The sequence below is a fragment of the Balaenoptera ricei genome, chromosome 9 (assembly GCF_028023285.1).
Source record: "Balaenoptera ricei isolate mBalRic1 chromosome 9, mBalRic1.hap2, whole genome shotgun sequence".
In the NCBI taxonomy this organism is placed as follows: Eukaryota; Metazoa; Chordata; class Mammalia; order Artiodactyla; family Balaenopteridae; genus Balaenoptera; species Balaenoptera ricei.
Window position 1 is genome coordinate 48,138,284 of NC_082647.1, and position 21,461 is coordinate 48,159,744.

The following is a 21,461-nucleotide window of genomic DNA, read 5'->3' on the forward strand; positions in this document are numbered from 1 at the left end:
AAGGTGCTGATATCTGTTCCCTACTATGAGAGTATAACGCAACGTCAGAGGGACACCAAGGGTTCGCTGACCTGGAGAGGACAGGTAGGCATGTTGGGCTCCTAACCAGAGCTAGGCATTAGATGGGATGTTTTATTAATGACCCAGTCTAAAACCTCTTCTCTGCTTTACTAGTGCGTGCCAGAGACTTTCCTTGGACCACTACATTTTCCATGCTCTACATTGATAATCCAGTGAGTATCTCCAGGGTCCTGTGAAATGGCAGTGTTGGTCTCTCTTGTCTTTTTTCTTTCATTAAGTACATTTAAGAAATAGAAAAAAAAAACCAGATTTAATTTTTTTCTTTTTAAAATGTAATTGTCTATGTAAAGAACACATTTGAAGTTTAACTTTTCTAACATGTATCATTACATCCAAGTTTGGGAATTTTACTTGCTGCCTTCTCTCCTTCCCTCATTTCTAATCTTATAAAATGTCCTGATGACTGAATTATACCATCCAGGATAAGGGATTAGTTTCTTTCTGCTGATGATATGGGTTTCTCTATAGCATGGGTTATTATATAGTATGGGAAGTCCTAATCTTTCAAATTGAGTTCTAGATATAAAAAGTCAAAACTGGCCCCCTTCACTTATCACAGTGAACAGAAGGCCACATCTCGGGGGGCAGCAAAAGGTGGAATTCTCCTTGGGAAGTTCTTATGAAATTAAATCCTATAAACTGCAGTATAGGAAAGTAACTTTAGGGTCAGCTTCTGCAGATTGGGAGTATCTTTGTCCTCTAACTGATTTCTCTAACTTCTTTCATTTCCCAGATGGTTCAAAGATAAAACAGAAAAATAGGGAGAAAAAAGTCCAACATTCTTGCCCTCCCCCATGTTTTGTCAACCATCCTTTTTCCTAGTCTATAATACCATATTTAAATAAAAGTTTAATTAAATGTCCTGTTCTCTTGGGGGTTTGGAGAAAAAACAAAAGCAAAAATATTTACAACTGGTGTGTGTGGAGGGGGTGCATTCCTTATGTATATTATTGACCCAAAATAAATAGTAGCTTCTTCTATTGATTTACGGCTCAATTGTCCATGAACTTCTAGGTATAAGGAAGTATTAGTTTAAAGCTAATCTTTATTTTGAAGCCGCTTGTCTGCTGAAGGTGAAAGGGCTTAGTGGCCATATTTCCCATAAATAAAGAAATGGGAAAAAATAACTACACACACACACAACTATCTTTTATCTCCAGCCTAATTTCCTTCTTAGCAGGCAGAGCAGTGCACCCTCCAGGTTTCAGAGAGGAGACAACTTGGGGTCTTTTGATACTGTAGCAGGAGCCAGGAAAGGTGAATTTCTTGTTCTTAAAGCAACATCTGGCAGGGTCCCCACTGCAGGATCGGAGCAGCTCAGTCACTGGCTTCAGGGCAGAGCTTTGCGCTGCTATTTTGTTTGGGCTTGGAGGGGGGAAGGGGAACATAGGTGACATGCAGCATCCTCCTGTGAGGACGGCTGAGTGCATATGGGTGATGGTAAAAATCTGAGGTCAAAGTCATGGCCTTTGGAATAAGATTGATTTCCTTCCCATGTGGTATCTCTCAGCAGGACATGTGTTCCTCTGTGTTTATACCTGCTTATTCATTTCACCTTCAGGTGGGCACAGGCTTCAGTTTTACTGAACATCTCCAGGGATACGCAGTGGATGAGGATGACGTAGCACGAGACTTATACAGGTAAAAGGCCCTGACTCTTTCAGCCTTCTTCAGACCAAACGTTTTTCTGTTTCAATAGGAAAATTCTTCCAGTAGTAGAAGTATTATTGATTGGTCTTCATAGTCCATTTCCTGAAGATCTTTTAAGAATACTTCTATGTGAGGTGTGTGTGTGCGCACACACGCACATGGCCTATTTTCCACTTTATTACATTATCATTGATAAGTATGAAAGTAGAGAAAGTAGCAAGAAGAACTGACATCTTAAGGCATAATTTTAATTTTGTAAACATAGCTTTTGAAAAACAATGGAAACAGAGCAGAATTATTCAACCAAAGATGATTTTCCAACCTTTCAACTAGATGCCTGAGAGGTTTCTGCTTGCTTTCCAACATTATATTGAACTTTGCACTTGCCAGGAAACCACATCTCAGATGTTTGTTTGTTTTCTTTCCCAGGATTCCTCCTTTTGTGGCCTTCACAAAATGCAATTTTTTACTCTTGTGTTTCTCCTTCTTGCCTTTTCCAGGCTGAAAGCTCAGCTTGTTAGCGAGTCTCTTACCTTTCCCTTCATATTACAAAATTATTCTTTTACTAAAAAAAAAAAAAAAAAATTTAAGGAAAATGTGACGTTGTAAGCCTGATCAAACAGTATACATATAATGTCTTCCTTTCTTTTTCTTACATTCATTATAGCTATTTTTTAGTACTTGTTTTTAAAGTAAGTGACCTTTCTTATTCGGTCACATTTTTTTTCCAGTCTGTAAATTATTACTAGAGACCAAGTCCTGGATTCTTTCAGATTACTAGGGCACCGCTTTCCGCATTGTAATAATTTACTAAAAGAATCCTACTGGCCAGGAAGAGTTAACTAGCTCCTTTACCCTGCCCCCCACTTTTACCAAACACTCATTCTGCTAATTACTTGGTGAGCAAATCCAACCAATCCCCAAAGTGAAAGTGAATCTAATAGGAGTCAGAGTTTTTTGATCTCTGACAAAAGCTTTCCGTTTTATTCTTCTTTCTCCCCGAGGCCAATGGCTGGGAGGGGTGGGAGAGGGGGAGAGGAAGGAAGAACTTCCGGCCTCTCTCCCAGAGATTTTTCTCTCTTCTCTGCTGCCCCAGAAAATGATATGGCTGTTGTCTGTCTTGCACACTTTCATCTGCCACATGTCCCATTATTTTAACACTTTCATTCAGTTTCTAGGCGGGCTGGATAGGACCCACACTTCTGCTTCCAGATACAATGGGTCCTGGGGGCAGATTAGCCAGATCCTGACAGGGGTCTCTCCCCTGCCCCCAGCTCACGCACCTCCTTTTTCCCGCCACAGACATAATCCTGCCGGCTGTCTTTACAAGTTTACTCAAGCGCCATGTCTTTCTCATTTAGCACTGACTGTGAGCTCTCATTTTTCAGATTGGAAACCTACTTCTCCCCCATACCCTCCTCCTACTCCAACCCTCTTTTGGCTTAAATCCAAACAACCTCAGTTGTTTAACTAGCAAACACCCTGAGGGCGGAGGGTCTGTATTAAAGAAATGCATCAGACCCTCTAAACCAGAGCCTTGCACCCTTGCCCTTCCTTTTCTGGCTCTCCTGCCCCTCCCCCAGAGATGGTCACAGCTTCCAGTTGACCCTCTGAGTGGATATTTACTGCTGACATGTGGTTCATCTCCTCTTGCAAGACATGTAAAGAGAACCTATTTCAAAGCATCCATTGTTTATAGCTGTTTTAGTTCTTTTTGCTTCAGGCTCTTAGAACTGGAAAGTAGTTAATCAAGAGTAGTGCAGAAAACTGATTTCAGCTGTTTCCTTTATGGTTTGCACTATTTGTTTCCCTTTGTGACTACAGTCTTCTCTCCAGCTGTCCAGATGGGTGTTTGGAATAAGAAGGTCGCTTTGAAACCTATAAATTGTCTACTATTGGTTTAAAGAGTAGAACAAAAAAAAAAAAAAAAGAGTAGAACATTCTTTTTCTCCCTTTGAAAACCATCTTTCTTTTTTTCTGAAAATCCAATTCCTTTTCACTATTATTAGTGCACGGCTGTAAGGAGGAGACTCCTAAAGACGTTTGACATTCACATGTAGGCTGCTTTTCTTTGTGTTTGGAAGTGAAACTTTTTCACTAACAAGATGTTTAAAAATTTCTTTTTTCTATTTGGAATGTGTTTAGGACCACAGTGCCTCTCTGGTTTAGAAAAAAATATAAATTTCCTAAAGAATAATAAATTTTCTAACTTTGGAGTAGACCAGCTGGTGCCACTCTCCCTCTACCACTATTTTTTGATTGCCTACTATGTGCCCGACATGGTTCCTGGTGCTGCTGATACAGTAGTAAGCAAGCTCCCCAGTCCCCACTCTCCCGGCGTGCCTGAAGTTATTTTCTTAGCAGCCAAAGGGAAATGCTGCTATTCTGTTCCACGTATTGGTTTGCATGGGAGATAGTATGTATTGCTAAACAAAGTTTCATGACAGTGTGACTATGAAACAGGTTTCATATATTAAATGAGAACAATACTGCACGATGGGTGCAGGCAGAGATCATGGCCTGGCCATACTAGAAGTGGAATGAATGCATGCAGAGAATGGCTCCCCATCTGATGCAACAGAACGAAACCACCGAGATTCTTGTTACTGTGCTTCTTTCAGCCTGTCAGCGACTAAAGCTACACCTTGTTTGGCTTTTGTTCGTACGGAGCTTCTGCTGAGATTATTTTAACCTCAGTTCTCCTGGATGTCTTGTATTTACTATGGCCTTGACTCCACTAGAGCTGACCAAAGTCCAAGGCTGTCTTTGGATCTATAATGCGTTATCATTTACATCTACCTTCTCTAATCCCGAACCCATCTTCCCTTTTAAAAAAATTATCTGAGGAGTATTTTCTCCTACTCATTCACCCTTGCAATCTGTGTTTCATCCTATTGTACCTTTCTGTACCTTTCTGCCACCAGGTAGCCTTTCTGCCACCAGGTAGCCTTTGACTGAAATTGACAAGGCCTTGGCACAATGCCAGCAAGGTCGCCAAATGGAAACACCTGGAAGAGGCATGCTTTGTGTGCCATGTGGCGCTTGTGCCTGAGTAAATGTGTGGAGTGCGTGGCACACACACAGGTGTATGTATTATGCCTTATGTATTTTGGCATTTCTACTTCTAAAATTTGCAATTTTATGTGAGCATGATTCTAGATATTATTTTGAAACAACCCTTTGCCACGTGATGGTATAGTCCTTGATGAAAACACAGTTCAAAGAGCAAATGACTTATGTACATGCAACTTACTAAATTTACCTTTTTCATTCTTCGTTCCCATTTAAGAAAGACCTACTAAGGCCTTGCTATGATTAGCCAAATTTTTGTTCATATCCTACTGTGAAATTAAATCTCTGTGATAGCTTCCTTAAGTGGGACCTTGCCTTGGAAACTTCAGCTAGATAATCCTGCTTTTTCAGGCTGGAAGCAACCTGGGAGATTATCTCCTTCAGCTAAGATTGTCAGATAAAATACAGAATGCCCAGTTAAATTTGAATTTCAGATGAACAACGAATAATGTTTTAATCTACGTATGTCGCATGAAATATTTGGAACATATTTATACTGAAACATTATTTGTTGTTTATCTGAAACTCAAATTTAATTGTACATCTTTTGTTTTATTTGCTAAATCTAGCAGCCCTGACAATCCTCCAACAAATTCTTTAAGGAAATAAGCTTTAAGCTAAAGCACAAGGCTTAGTTCAGATTTACTATATTAAAATGTCTATTGCCATTCCAACTAGCAGGCAGAGAGAAAGACAAGTAGTTTTTAGCCTGAAGGTTGGAGAGGGAAAGCTGGAGAATAAACTCCTATTTTTATCTCAGCTCTAAAGCCAGCTCATTGCCAGCACAAACATGGACGCTATATAATGCAGCTTCCCAGATTTAGTTGCTACAAAGATTTTAGTTACTATAAATAATAAACAGAGAAATACACTGAAACTCTACAGTAGAGTTTAATGGTGGGTTTTTATGGAGCCTTTGAAAATTAAGTATTTCCAGGATCACGGTGATTGTAATGACCCAGTTTTGCCTCTGGGTGACCCTTGAACTTTCTCCTTCTCCTGGTTTTGCAGGGCCTCCTTGCCTTTCATGTTCACGGGCTGGTTTACGGCTTTTAGTCCCTCAGCAGGAAACTGGAACAGAAACCCTGCCTAGCTTCTCAGGCATTGCAATCTGGGTCAAAACATTCATAAAGCTTCTGAGTTTCACAGGTTTTTGTTTCCTTTCTGAAAGATTTTGTTCAAGTAGAGAATGATTCAATAATCCACCCTTTTCTTGCTTATTATAAAATAATTTCTTGAGGCTGTTTAAATCTATTTCAGCATACCAAGGTGGCTGTTGGCATTCTTTCCTAAATGTGATTCTTTTGACCCTGGAGGCCACTGTGCATTTACTTCAATGTCTGTGACCATTTGGTGGTTTTCCCTTAGACTACAGTCATTTTACAGCTTTTCTGTTCTTTGGTTATTAAAACACTGAAATGCTGGGAGCCCCGTTAGAATATAGAAATGTTCAGGTTCCCCACAGAGAGAGGTTGGTAAGCAACTAAGGTTCCCATTACCTCACCGCAACCCGAGATTAATGGGGTCATAAGGTTTGCAGAACTAACTCCACAAATTGCTAAGTAATAGGTGAAAGCCTGTAGCACTTTGCTCAAGGGTCCCCTCAACAGGTGGGTGATCCAAGTTGGTAACGCAGGGATTTGGAAACCTTCCCAGAGTGTTGATGTTCACTTGTCTCAACTTTGAGTATCGCAAAGTAAGCCCACAAGTGTTTTTCTAACCATCCACAGAGTATGGAGTGTTATGCACATGAGTCGTTGAAAAAATGCCGACAGGAACTTATAGCATAATGGTATCTTAATTCAAATGTGAAACCTATTGTCCAAGGGTGAAATTGGGTAGCATAGCATGATTCCGTGTGATTTTTATTATTGTTCTTCTTTTTGCAGTGCACTTACTCAGTTTTTCCAGTTGTTCTCTGACTATAAGGACAATGACTTTTATGCCACTGGGGAGGTGAGTTGAAGTCATGTTTTCTTGCATGCTTCCAACATCATCAGGACTGAAATATATTATGGCACTTGTGGTTTATTCATTCAGTATGTACACACACACACATCAGTATTAATTCAGCCCATATAAAAAATTCTCCAGTTATCCCCCAAACGTCCTCCATAACGTAGTTTTAAAAATTCAGTGCCCAATAAAGGTTCATATATCACAATGGGTTGTCATGTCTCAGTACCATGTCTTTGTTGGTGTTGTTGTCATTTGTGATGATGATTATTCAGAGTCTAGACAAGGTGCCTTGTAGAATGTCCCATTTTCTGACTTTGTCTGACTCTTTTCCAATGCTTAGATTCACTGAAAACATTTGGCAAGACACTACATAGAAGTTGTTGTTTACGTTCTATTCTATCACATCAGAAGGCGTATAGCATCTTTGTTCCATTGCTGGTCACTTAGTCAAGGTGGTATCTGCCAGATCTCACCATTGAAAAGGTACCATTTTCCCTTTGAAATTAATAAATAATCTGAGACCATGTGAACATCTGTTCCCCCCCACACACACACCAAATATGTCACCAAGTAGTTTTAGCATCCACTGATGATTCCTGTCTGAATCAGTTATTATACTGGGGGTTATAAAATGGTGATTTTTCTGATCTATCTTCCTTTAGACATCATCTGGCATTCTTCTGTAGAGAACACCTTTCCCTCCTCCTCCTCTCTGATATGTACTTTAAAAATATCACTGGGGACTCATGGATTGTTAATTCTGTTTGCTGTGTTAAATTTTATTGCTATCATTATTGTTTTTGATGCTTGTATTTTCCTATATTTGGTCAATGGGAACCCTTCAGGCTGGCTCCTGTGTCCTTTTGACACATTGTCCCCATTTGTCCCTGTTAGCCTTTGAGCATTTCCTTGCTCTTGGGCACAAATTAGTTATAAGTTATAGGATTATCTTGTACTTTCCCTGCCCTAGCAGGGAATTAATTCTATTTTTTTCCAGGGTGATTATGTTACAATTTAATGAACAGGTTCATTTGCATATGTTGGTTTCAATCTTAAGGTTTGCTTTTTTTCATCCTTTTAAATTTAAGGTTATTTTAAAAATGTATAGCAGCCAATATTTTGAGAACAGAGAAATTCTTAGGTGCTAGGAGTACAGTTGTGAACAAAACAGAAAAATTCCCTGCATTCGTACATTCCAGAGGTGAAAGCAGTGATAATGGAAGAAATAAATATGTACCATATGGTCAGGCAGCGACATGTCTGAAAAAGATGTCATGAAAAAGATAAGCAGGGTGAGGGCTGGAGAGTGATGGAAGTGTTATTTTGGATAAGATTGTCAGAGAAAGGCTCTTCAGTAAGGAGACAATTGAGCAGAGCCCTGAGTGACGTAGTGGAGTGATCTCTGCAATATCCGTGAGAAGAGCTTTCCTGGAAGAAGGAACAGCAAATGCAAAGACTCTGAGTTAGGGACAGGCTTGGTGCACTCAAGGAAAAGCACTGAGCCACTGTAGAAGGATCTTAGATAGGGGAGGCAGGCTGATCGTGTAGGGCCTTGTTGCTCTGGCAGAGTGGTTAGACTTTATTCTAAGTGTAATGGGAAACCATTGAAGGGTTCATTGTTCCCTGAAAGAGTATTTAGAATCAAATTCAATTCAGTTCAACACACATATATTGAGTATGTACTATGTCTGAGGCTTTGGAGAAGTATTAGAAAGTCAATGATTAAGACATTAACTCTACTGTAAATCTGAGTCTAATAATAAGTACCATACAGAATGAAGAGTACAATTAGAGAAGTAGTTGTAAAGACAAGTAGTATAAGGTGAGCAAATAGCTACCTCTCAATATGGGATCCTCAGGAAAAGTCAAACAGAGGAGACAACAATTAAATTTGATTTGAAGGATAAATATGGGTGTATTAGTCAAGGCTCTTTTGCTTGCAAGTGACAGAAACCCTATTCAAAGTGCCTTAAGTAAAACAGGGGATTGAATTGTTGGCATCAGGCGTGGCTGGATCTGGTTGCTCAAACCTTATCAGGATTTTGTCTCATGTTCTCTCCATCTATTCACTTGGCTTTGCACTTCACTGATTTCATTCTCAGATAAGTTCTTTTCACCTGTGCCCTTGACTCTCCAACCCACTCCAGAGCTCTAGGTATAGCCTACCAGCTCAACTTCTCTTTCCCAATAATTCCACCAGATACCTGAATCTCATTATCCATTTGAATCCCATGGCCATTCTAGAACTAATAACTGGAGTCAGGGGGATGGAGGAAGTGACACTCCTGTCATTTTGGTAGCAACCCTGGAAAACACCCAGTCTCCACCTCCAACAGAAGAGTGATCTGCTTACTGTGTAATTCCTTGTCTTGCAAATAATGTGACAATGTTGTTAACCATCATGTTGAACTTCCAGCAAAGCTGCCAAATTCCGGATGAAAAATTTGACTTGTCTACTTCATGTCTGTCTGGTGGTTTCGTGCATGTAGTTTCTGAATGTGTGTAGCAAAGGACAATTTTATTTTTATGTTCTCTGCTGCCAGGATGAATACTTTTAAGGAAACCTGTGCCTTCCAAGTGATGAAGGAAGATGGGAATGAGGGCAGGCAGAGCGTGGGATGGAGATGCACTTGCCAGTCAGCAGCATCTTCCTAAGAACCACACAAGATACATTAAATCTGGGGGCACATCTTTTTCTAAAAGGTAGAGCACTAAATAATGCCTTGATGGTTTATTATTGGCAGAATGCTGTGTTTCTCTAGTCTACTTTGTTCCACCTGGTCTTCTGTTTTAAGGCTAGGAGGCAGAATGGAGAAGTGGAAGGAATTCTGGATTAATAATCAGGAGACCTGAGGTTCATTGCTGGCTTTGCCTCTCTCTGGATGATTCCAGACAAGTTCTGTAACCTCTCTGGGCCTCTGCTTTTCGTCTTACAATCAGAAGGGCTGGTTTTTAAGTTAGATCACTTCCAGGGATATTTTGCTTTACTGGATACTCAACTGTAGTTACCTAGATGTACTCTTAAAGCATCTGTATACAATTGCAGTTTTAACATAATACCAACGCACCCTCCCTGTGTCCGCCACCAAAAAAAAATGTTGTAATAGGTTTTTCAAGAAAGGGAAATCTTTTCTCTTGTGAACTGTTAATTTCCTGAACAAATAATGCCACTAGATTTGTAGAATTGTTCTTGGAAAACCAATGCATAAACTCAGAAATGGTTTTCTGCTTTTGATTGCAAAGGTACTGGACCTAAATATGGTCCACATTTGTGTGCTATGAATGAGGGTAGCCTGATGTTCAAAGGGGCTGGAACAGCTGTTTAGCACCCTAACTTTGGTGTAAGGGAGTCTGGAAGTAATAACAGTACCTACTGCATAGGGTTGTTTTGAGCATTTAATTAGATAATCCTCCTCAAATATTTAGCAGAGTGACTGGTTGTGGTGAGTACCCAGCATATGATGACTATTATTACCATTCATGTTGAAAAGCTGGATTAAAATGTTATGGCTCCAAAGCATATGGCCTAATGCATGTAAACAGGGGCTGAGATGTTTAAAAAGCTCTGCTCACTTGTTCTTGGGGTCTGGCATTGTCTCCCCTCTTATTTTGAAATCCTCTTTAAAAGAAATTGTTTGCTTCATCAGAAAGTGATGGTGGAACTTAGAAGTTTTGGATGGTAACAAAATGTGTGGGGACCGATCCAGGCCCTTTGCCCCTGCCGTGTGGACCACGCGAGGCCACAGCAAGGCACAGTGCAGACCTGCAGCTGGGGCCAGCGGAGAAGGAAGAACTGCTTTGTCTCCTTCCCTTCTCTCCATTTCTGCCCAAAACACCAACTGGAATTAATTTTCTCTAAAGAGAGACAAATGTGTCTATAAATCACCCTCCTCAAGGCATGAAAAAAATGTACTTCAAAAAGAGAAACAAGCTGCATTTAATTCATATAATTAACTTTCTTCCTAAGTGTTATCCTTTCCGAGCCAGTAACTATTAGTGAGATTGCTCTTTTTCTTGAGGTACAGACACTCTTTAGAATCCACGCAAGTGTATGTGGGCCCAGCTAAAATTTAAAGCACAACAGCCCTGGCGCCGGAAAGCAGGGAGGTGACGGTAGGGAGGGGTCTGCCCACTGTCCTCTGAGCCTGTGGCTTTCTGTCCACTCATGGGAAAGATTTAGCATGTAGAGGCGTTTGTGCCAATGGGTGGGAGCGCTTCCAAACTGGCAGGGCATGTGGTTAAAACCGGGCATCTCCTGATCAGCGGGAGAGGCCTACTTTCCTTAGAAGCAGTTTTGCAACCGTGATTAATTCGAAGGCTGAATCTGAGGCAAAACTTTAAAGCTATTTAAAAATTAGTGAGCTTAATAGGATACTTCATCTTCATCTGCATGAGTGAAGTCCTGCTGGGCTCACGGAGTCTGATTTCTTTATTGAAATCGTCATGGTCCACTGGGTTCTCATGGTCCACTGGGTTCTGGTGGCCGGCTCCCAGGAGGTGAGAGCCAGGTTTGTTTCATTTGTTTCATACAATACCAGGCACAGTGTTGAATGGATGTTATAGAGTGGCTTCACACAAGGCATTTGCCAGATAAAATAAAAATATCAATGATATTTCTCTTCGGCTTTTCTACATCTCTTTTCATGGCTCTTCTCTCCCTGTACTGCACCCCAGGCCCTGGGAACCTCCTTTCTGCTCCCTTATTTTCCAGGGTCATCCAGTGCCCTACCTGCCACCCTTGGCCTTCCTTTCCTTGGCTGTGTTGTGCTCAGGTCCTGTTTCTCCCGTGCTTCTTCCATCCGCATCATGATTGTTCTGTTTCTCTCCCCCATTCTGACTTATTAGCAGCTCACTGTCCGTTAGAGAGAATCTGATCCATTAAATGTACTTCCAACATACTTGTCTTTGAATAGAGGACAGAGCCTAAGCCATAGAAAGATACTTGTAATAGGGGAACTTCAAGCACTGACATACCTGTGGGGGGGGGGGGGAAGGGAGAACTATCCTAACTATAGGCCTATAATTGTTTTATGGAGGCCATACATTTATCTTATTAGTCCAGGCTTGTGATCATTGAATTTGGTGATGAGAAGGATGCCTTCAAAAGTATCTAGTCCCCTTGTTTTATTTGTAGATCTTATTTGAGAGTGTTTATTGAGAGTGGGTCGTATGACAGGCATGATGCTAAGCAGTGTTTCATGCATTACCTTGTTTAAGCCTCACAGCTGCCTTATGAAGCTGGCACTGTTATTATCATCCCCATTTTACAGTTGAGATGACTGAGGCTTAGAGAGGTCAGGTAGGCTTTACAAGCTCACACAGCCAAGATTGGAACCTAAGCAGCCAGACTCCATCACCCAAAGACTGTAGTCACAGGATGGGCTAAGGATTGTAACCCGCTTCGTGAAGATGCTCCCCCCTCCAAACTGCACTGTTTCCAAGACTTGCCTTTTCCCACAGAATAGATGCACTGTCTGTACAAGGGAGTCGGACATCCCTTACATATTTTGTACAGAATCTCTAAGGGTTACTAACCTTATATAAACAGAAAAGAAGTTCTCTAGCTTCTTGGATATTTCTGTCTTTTGATCATAACGTTTTATGGAGTAAATGGAAGTTTCAAGTGATATAAAGGCTTGAAGTCCTTGGAATGTAATTATTTCTCAAAGCTTGGAACTTGCTGAATATTACTAGATGACATTCGAGCTGCTTTAACTCTTGAGCTCATGACAGATGTCTATTTTCAGTTCTGTTCCTCTGACTTGCCAATATTTTCTTTTAGAATTGAAAACGGATTTGTGACTATTTAATGAATTTAATATTAGAAAAGTCAAGGTTTAAGCTGCAACCTGGAGAATGGAACAGGGGCATATGGAAATGTTTGCAAATTGGGCCTCAGGCTTTTGGATAGCATATCTAAGTCAGATCAACACATATTTGCTGATTCTTTAGTTACGTGGAAAAGAATATGAGTAAATCAGACGTCAATATAAGCTTTGTCTGAAGTGAGCTGTTATGCTGGACCAAGTGGCATGGCGACACAAATAGTACCCAATTGGATGAGATGTCTAGGCTGGGGACCAGAAATGCTAAATTATATCTATTACGCGGCTTCAACCTTCTGAGTTCTCTCTATAGTGAGCAAGTGAAGGACTCAGTTTGTTGACTGTGGCCCAGTATATTCACACTCTCTATTTAAAAGTCAAAGTAACTGTAATCTCTAAACAAAAGGGTTTATTCATCTGTTCAAGTCACCTGGCTTCAAGCTGGGTATGAATTTCTCCAAAACTGGCACTGAAGTTAGAGTTGGGGGGAGGTGAGGTACATCCTTTTCACCTATGTTTGTCACTGATGGAATTAATTTTTAAAGAAGCATCATCTCAAAATGAAATAAGAACATATTTGGAAGGCAGTACATACTTTTACATAAATTTATGTGACTAAAAGTTGGATACAGATCAAAATGTTTTTCTCATATGTGTATTCCTGCAGATTCTACATTTCTTTTTAAGCTCACAGTCAAGAGAAATAGATGTTTAGATAAAGTCATATTCTCGTTAGAAGCCTTTTTTTTTTTTTAATCACAGCAGTGTGGTCTTGAAATTAGATGGCACATGGTCTAGCAATGTCTAGGAAGTTGTAGAGATTACCACAATACCAAAGCTCCAGTTTTCTCCATTCATTAATTTTCTGAACTGGCCATGTTAAGGCCACACCTCTTCTCTCCTCAGAAGAAATAATGGTGCCAAGTGAAGTAAGATTCTACCCCAAGGCTAGATGAAGTCAAGGTCACCCTAGCTTAATCCTGTCCTCTTGGCTGCTGTGTCCTGTGTGACTCCATTAAACTTAGGCTTTTCACCAAGTTTTGTAGTTTTCAATGTGTGTTTAAAATTCTCTTCAAGGCATATCCACCTATTCACTCTGATCACCCCTGTACATGGGGCTGGTTCCACCATAGTCTGTGTTTGGGGACAGCTAGAGGACATGACACCAATGTGACCCTCTCCAGAAGGGCAGCCCACCTGGTTTCCTCCCGGAAGACATGGAAGAGTTCTCACCAGCCCCGAAGTGAACTCTTCAGAGACATTCATTCTAGCTGGAGTGGCTGGGGGTTTGGGGGCAGAGCAGGGAAACGGACGTAGAATGACCTTGACCATCCTTGACATGCCATTGCCGAGGATGACAACCCCCTTTTTCCACTTCCAGGCAGAGGTGAGGAGCTAGGGCCAGTGAATAGTGACACTTGGTAACCACGTTCAGAGGCCATTGCTCATTATCACTGATAAAGGTTCTGCAAGTTTTACCATAAAAGGTATACTTAGAAGCAAGTCAGAGAATGAATATAGCTGCATCTACTTTTTTTTTTTTAAACTAAACTTCAGTAAGAAATGCAGACAACTAAGAGTAGCTTAAACAATAGTAACTGCTAACATATGTGAAATTTCTGTAAGAGGACATTGTTTCCATTATAATATTATTCTCTGACATGATTTTGTTTCTTCTGGAGAAGCTGATTGCAGCTTGATTTTCGATATGAATTTTTTGACTCCCTTAAAAGTAACCGGGTGGCAGGGGTACAGTAAGTCGGCTATGAAAGTTGTTGAAACATGTAAGAAGGGAGAGAATCAGATGGAATACACAATTACAAGTTTCTTTAAGTCCAATTTCATTTTGCTTTTACACATCTGGATAATTAACCAAGTATTACATTCTCTCTAGACTATTTTTACAAGTACAATATGCTCCTAACGTGATTTGCATTAGGCTGTTCCAAACATCATTTAAGAACACAGAAAGATTGCAAACCAAGATTCAAAAACACTATTCAACTCTGATGTTGAGACCTTTTTTCTCTCACGGGGGAAATAAAAGTTTGAGAGCTGAATTCTGAGATCCTTCTGATGTCAGAGGAAAACTGGAGGTTTACTGCTTCTTTAAGCTCCAAATACAAGCACATACAAACATGCCCTAATGGCTCTGGCCCTTCTTGTCAGAGGTGAGCTCAAAATGTTGTCACCGTGGGGCAAAGGAACCATACAAGAATAGTGTTGGAAATTGCAGCTTCTTTAAATATTGGAAAGGAATAATTACTAAGGGCAAACTAAAATCTTGATGTGTTGATTGCTAATCTAGTTTGAATTATTATGTTAGTTAAATATATTTGTCTGACTAAGTTCCTCATTTGAAGGTCACTGCTGAATTCTAAAATAGTATGTGTTCAAATAGTTTCTGGCCACACTTTTCCTCTTTCCTTTTATAATTGCTTTGATGCTGTTCAGAGCTTGTTTGAGGCCAGTGTCTGATCTGAGGGTAGAAGGTTAGTGTTAGTTCACAGACTTCAGGAGCTTCGTTGGCCAGCTGCTGCCCACATTGGTGAACCCCAGCCAGAGATCAGAGAAACCACAGGGCTAATAGTTGTGGTTGTCATTGCTTTAGTTGTTGTTATGGGCAGAACTCAGAACAAAAGAAACAAGAGTTCATAAAATTACAGGATCACAATTATAAGTCCTAAGGGCCATATAGTCCATTTCTGATCCATCAGACAACCACACCTAACTTCTCCCCCCAGAGTCTGGCATTCTATTCTATTTAAAACATATCCGGAAAAGGGAAAACTGGGTAAAATCAAACATACTTGATTTATTGTCTGGTTGTCTTTTAAAGTGCTCCTGGTGGTCAGAGAATCATTAAATCGAGAAACAAATGGTTCAGGAAGAATAAACAAATCTGATCTTGAACAAAGAAGAAAAAAAGAAATGTGTCTCAACAAGGAGAGTGAAAATAATTGAAATTTCATTGTAATGTTTCGGTGTCTGTTTTCCATAAAATAATCCTATAATTGTCTACTGTGTGACGGCCTGAGTCGCTCAACCAGTGGAATGATTAATGAAAACGGCAGTGAAGGATTTGTCACACTGACACAGGGCAAAGAAGTGTGTGATAGTCATTAGAAAGCAAAAACCAAGGTAAACATCATCACTGTTAGGTTAGCAGATGTAGACTGAACATTAAGGAATCTGTTTTGGATGTGGTTATAGAACTACCCATCTCACTGTCTCATTTTCCTAAATGGTCCGCTTAGCAAGTGTGCAGTGGATAAATCCAAGGGTGGGTCCCAGGTTGGGGGACCAGAGATCCATAGTCTATCCAGGACCCTTGACTGAAATGTGATTTGATATGAGAAATGGGAAGCGTGGAGGCAGCCAAACCCAGATAGAATTCCAGGTGGGCATGTGAAACACACAGACCTTTGTTTTCATCATTTTAAAATATAGAAAGATAATGTTAACTTTACATTGGCTCAAATTAAAGTAAGTGAAATAATCTGTTCATGGTGGATGCTCAGATTGAGTGGGTGTTCCTTTTTAATCTCCTGCCTGAATTCCGGACACATATGATGGTCGCAAGGGGGAAGGTGCCATAAAAATGTGACTGTTTTAGCCTAAGTTTGTCATCACTACCTATAAAGTCCATACCCTTCTATCTCTGAAAAAGTCAAGGGAGGTGTTTTGTGGCTAGGTCTTATAAACAAGACAACTTGAGTGACAGCATCACTAGAAGGTGTACTTTTTTAGCATTTGTACTAATTTCCAATAGAGAAAACATGTTTAGAAATAATGTCAGGTGAGTCATTCAATTATCAACTATGTTTTTATGTACCTACTATGTTCTGGCTATTGTACACATTGTGGAAATAATAAGCCATGAAATGGTAGACTTTGCCTTATCACATTTGAGTCAAGTTTTCCATAATGTATTTTTAAAAGATATTGTGATCTTTACAAGTTTTGTGCTTTATTCATTTTTGTGTCTACTCAAGTATCTGTTATGGTACCTTTGACAGAAGAGTTGCCCAATAAACCATCATTGAATGAAGATTATATAATAACATCTGTACCAGTGAAATGATTAGTCAAGAAAATTTGCTTTTTTGGTCAATTTACAGAAATTTTACTTGACAAATGTTCACGTACTGTCCCTAAAAGGAGAATATAGCAAAGTTATACAACAAACCAAATTTCAGACATGGAAGCTAAAAAGTACTCATGAGTATGAATGGATAAGCTGCTTTGATTTAATACTTTGCCTAAATAATTCTTATTGCACAAGAGGAGTGCATCAGTGAAGGGATCTTGTGTGAGTTATGTAAATTAAGTTCTTCCATCATAATTTGGAAGGGGTTTAGGATTTGGAGTAGGTCAGACCACGTTTAATTCTGACTCTATCACTTAACCTCTCTGAGCCCCAATGTCCTTACGTTGAAATGGGAATAATGATAACTGCAGCATATGATTATGGCATGGAAAAAATGAGAGCTCTCCAGAATTCCCAGTCTTTGAACTTCAGGGCCCTGGAGAGCCTTGGACATACTGTGAAAGTTCTGCAGATCCATATGTACCCACATAATGCATCTAGTCTATCTAGAATATATGTGCATTGCTCTTTTTCAGATGCATGTAGGCTAATTCAAGATTCATTCATTGAGCAGCTGTTTATTGAGCACTAACAAACAGCATCAGGTACAAGGGATACACTAATAAACAAAACAGACAGATCCCTGTGTCTGTGGATCTTCTATTCTAGTGTGGGTAGGGGAATAACAATACACAAGGTAATAAGTAAAAGTTTGTTGGAGAGTGATAAAGATTAAGATGAAAAAGGAGAGAAGGGGAATATAAAATATCAAAAGAGGGGTGTTAAAATTTTTGATAGGGTGGCCATGGAGGGCAACCCTCAGAAAGCCTCACTGAAGGCAGTGAGGGAGTTAACCATATGGATATCTGGGGAAGAACATTCCAGGGACAGAAAGAGCTAATGCAAGGGAAGGAACAGTACAGATCACAATTATGATTTGGTCTGAGAGAGGCTGGAGAGGAATGAGCAAGAGGATAGTAGGGGATAATGTGAGTGAAGTGACCAGATCATGTCAGCCCTTATGCCCCAGAAAAAGCACTTCACTTTTGCTTTGAGAGAGATGGGAAGTCATTAGAGGGTTTGAGCAGAGGAGTGGCATGATCTAATTTAACAGACCACTGTCTTGAAACTAGACTGGATGAGGGTAAGAGCAAAAGCAGAGGCCCATTGAGGAGGCTGCTGCAAGAATCCAGGTGAGAGATGACGGTACCTGGAGCAAGGTGATAAAGGGGGGGTGTGCAAAGACACTGGATTCTGGATGTGTTTTGATAGAATAGGTAGAGTTGATGAGATTCACTAATGGACTTTCACGAGGTGTGAGTGAAAGAGATAAACAGTGGCACCAGGATTTTTGGCCTGAGCAGTTAGAAGAACAGAGTTTACATTAATGGAAACGGAGGCTGCAAGGAGGGCTTGGGGATTGGAGCTTCGATTTGAACATAGGAAGTTTAATATTAGACATACAAGTGGAGATGTCAGGAAGGCAACTCTTTAATGGAAGAAACACAGAACTATTTTAAAATATTACTGAACCAATAGTGGCTCTTTTCAGCATAATCTAAAAGCAGAATTATCATGTTTGTGTCAGCAAACTATTTTGAAATTGAAAAAGAGCCTTGTACTGGAAAAGGTTGGAAACAGAGGTAAGTTCAAGTGACCATTTTAGTGGCCAATAAATATATTTATCCTTTTCCTCTTCCTTTAATACATGTTGATTTCAAATTTTGGCATCATTGTATAGATTTTGAAATCTTAATTTTGGCCTGGGGATTTTTTTTTTTTTTTAATAAAGCTTGCAATGGAACTTTCTGGTAAGGAAAACCCTAAGGGTGGGAGAATTGTGTTCACTGGTGTCCAGGTTATTTCTTTTGGAAGGAAATTAGAATGTTCACTTAGGACATGTTCACTTATTATTTTTTTGCGCTCCTAACCTGTGACCTGCATGTCATTTCATGCTATTCGGGATGACAAAAGAAGGAAGGGACAGAGCTCCGTGCTGTTGTCAAATTTGCAATGTAAGGTTAAGAAATACATGTGTCTTGTGGAAATACTGATTGTTTTATTGTGATTTTAATGTGCATAAACACCTCATTTTAGTAGCATTGATTTGTGATGGTTCATTTTAACATCTACCCTTCTCAGTCTTACGCGGGGAAATACGTGCCAGCCATCGCCCACTACATCCACATGCTCAACCCCGTGATGATCGTGAAGATCAACCTGAAGGGAATTGCTCTTGGAGACGCGTATTCTGATCCCGAGTCAGTAGGTGGCTCTTTTTTCCTTTCCATTTTGTTCCTTAAGGAGAGTAAATACCCTTTAATCAGATGGAGGCTCCTCTTACCCTACAGACCTAACTTCATAAAGGGAAATACTGTTGCTCAGTTGACTTTCTAATGATTTAAATCTTCTAATTTTTACCAAATGTTTTACAGTGTCAACTTACTATATGTCAGCCTACGTTGGCTGTGAGTGCAAGTGTCAGTGTGTGTATGTACGAGTGTGTGCACCTGTGCTTGGTGTGTTTGTGTGTATTTTGTGTACATGTGTGTTGTATGAGTATTTGTGTGGTTATGTGGTATGTGTTTGTGTATGTTTTATGTATATGTGTTTGTGTGGTGTATTTGTGTGTTATACACGAATTGTGTGTGTGCTGTTTGTGTATGTGTGTGGTGTGTGTGTGTTTGTGTATGTGTGTGTGTATGTGTGTGTCGTGTGTATGTCTTATGTCTGTGTGTGTTTGTGTGGTGTATTTTGTGTTGTGCATGCATTGTGTGTGTTGTATGTGTATGTTTGTGCGGGGTGTGTGTGTATATGTGTGTGTGTTGTCCTGCTCCGCTAACTGAGAAGTTACAAAGGGTTATTTCACAAGCAGATGGGCTTCCCTCACGTCCCTCTCTCTCCATGTAGCGTCTGTGTTTGCTTCTTTTCTCCTCAGATCATACCGGGCTATGCACCATTCCTGTTCCAAATTGGCTTGTTGGATGAGAAGCAGAGAAAGTACTTCCAGAAGCAGTGCGATGAGTGCGTGAAATACATCCAGGAGGAGAAGTGGTCTCAGGCCTTTGAAGTGAGTTCTGGGGCCTGCGCTGCCCTGGCGCAATGAGCACCATCTGAGAAGGTCCCGGAAGCACTGCGGTGCCTGGCCTGGCTCTTTGTTGTTAGCAAAGGTGTTTCCGTGGTGCTGTCCCGAGATCAGGAGGCGAGACAGTGGGCTCATAACGAAGAAAAGAACCATCTGGGTTTCTTTGAATTTACTTTGACCATATTTTAAACCTGAGATCACCTCGGGGTGTTTATCTAACTGTGTCTTTCATTAACTGTTTTGATTTCTTGAAATGCTGTGTAGGCCCTCAAGGCATCCCTACCATAAAGAAATCAGAAGAAAGGCAACCTGGAAAGTGGTTGCATATGCTTCCACATGTGCTCTAAACCCTTCAGAGGGTAATATCCACACACAGGGCTCCAGCTGGGGAAGTGGCCACAGTGTAACAAATGTCACATGTTCCTGTGTGTCAGGAACAAAGAGTATAAAGGGTGGTCGCTTGAAACTTTTACAAAGAGCCATTGGCATTTGTAAATATCGTCACATCGCTCTCCTAAAATTAAATTTGAGGATCAAGTAACATGGTTATATTCTTCAACCTGTTTTTCTTTGGTTGTTTAAAATGTAAGACTATACTAAATATTAGGATGCAGGAGGGTCTTGTTTGTTGCTCGTTTGTTTTTTGGCCAGTGCAGACAAAGATCATGTGTAAGCAATCTTCCTTGGGGGTTTTTGTCACCTTTGCCATAGAGCCGGTGTGTTTGACACATTAGTAAATGAGGTGAGGACTGAATTTTGAGACCTTTAATCTTGTTACTGGGAGCACAGCCTGTCACAGTTTACCTAACAGCATTGTTATTATTAAGGCTGAGGCCTGGTATTAATAGTCTTTTAGGCGCTGTAGGTCAGCTGGTTCAGATCAAAACAGGAGACATACAAACTTATGGAGAAGGGTGGGGTAACAAAGTTGTGCTCCATTTTACAAATAGGGTGCCAGGGCAGTGACTGCCCTTGTTGTGAATTCTGACAGCAGCAAGCTGTGTAAATAGGAGAACTCAGGAAGTCCCGAGCCACCCCACAGCACCCTGGCGGGCTCCCCTTTCTGTGCCAGGACACCTGATGTGGCTGCAGAGCGTGGATTCAGAATTTCTTGTGCAATTGTGAATGCGAAGGAAAGAAGAAGGATCTTATCAGGGACAGGTTGGGTCATTCTTCAACTTGCAATCACAGTATTTTCAAGACTGGTTGTAGGCTATCTGCTGTGGTAGGCAGAAAGGGTAAAAAGGACGAAACGTTTAGAATTCAGAATTAATAGGAAATTTTACATTGCATGAGACCCATCTGCAAGTGAGACATTTGATGTGTTTCTGAAGAAGCATATGTCAAGAGCAAGCATAAGCAGTGTCAAGAGCAAGAATATTTGATAGGGGCTTCCCTGGTGGCACAGTGGTTGAGAGTCTGCCTGCCAATGCAGGGGACACGGGTTCGAGCCCTGGTCTGGGAGGATCCCACATGCCACGGAGCAACTAAGCCCGTGAGCCATAACTACTGAGCCTGCGCTCTGGAGCCTGTGCTCCGCAACAAGAGAGGCCGCGATAGTGAGAGGCCCGCGCACCACGATGAAGAGTGGCCCCCGCTTGCCACAACTAGAAAAAAGCCCTCGCACAGAAACGAAGACCCATAAATAATAAATAAATAAATAAATTTGAAAAAAAAACAAGAATATTTGATAGACTCA

At 40.6% G+C, this 21,461-nt stretch overlaps 1 protein-coding gene across 4 annotated transcripts in view; it reads left to right on the forward strand.

The window, feature by feature from the left end:
• Positions 1-21,461, forward strand: part of CPVL (carboxypeptidase vitellogenic like) — a 144,315-nt gene that overhangs the window by 36,577 nt on the left and 86,277 nt on the right. For all 4 annotated transcript variants that reach the window (XM_059933709.1, XM_059933710.1, XM_059933708.1 and 1 more), the window contains exons 5-9: positions 175-233; positions 1,643-1,722; positions 6,693-6,759; positions 18,820-18,942; positions 19,616-19,747. In XM_059933709.1, the coding sequence (XP_059789692.1) occupies positions 175-233; positions 1,643-1,722; positions 6,693-6,759; positions 18,820-18,942; positions 19,616-19,747 (461 nt within the window). The remainder of the gene's footprint in view (positions 1-174; positions 234-1,642; positions 1,723-6,692; positions 6,760-18,819; positions 18,943-19,615; positions 19,748-21,461) is intronic.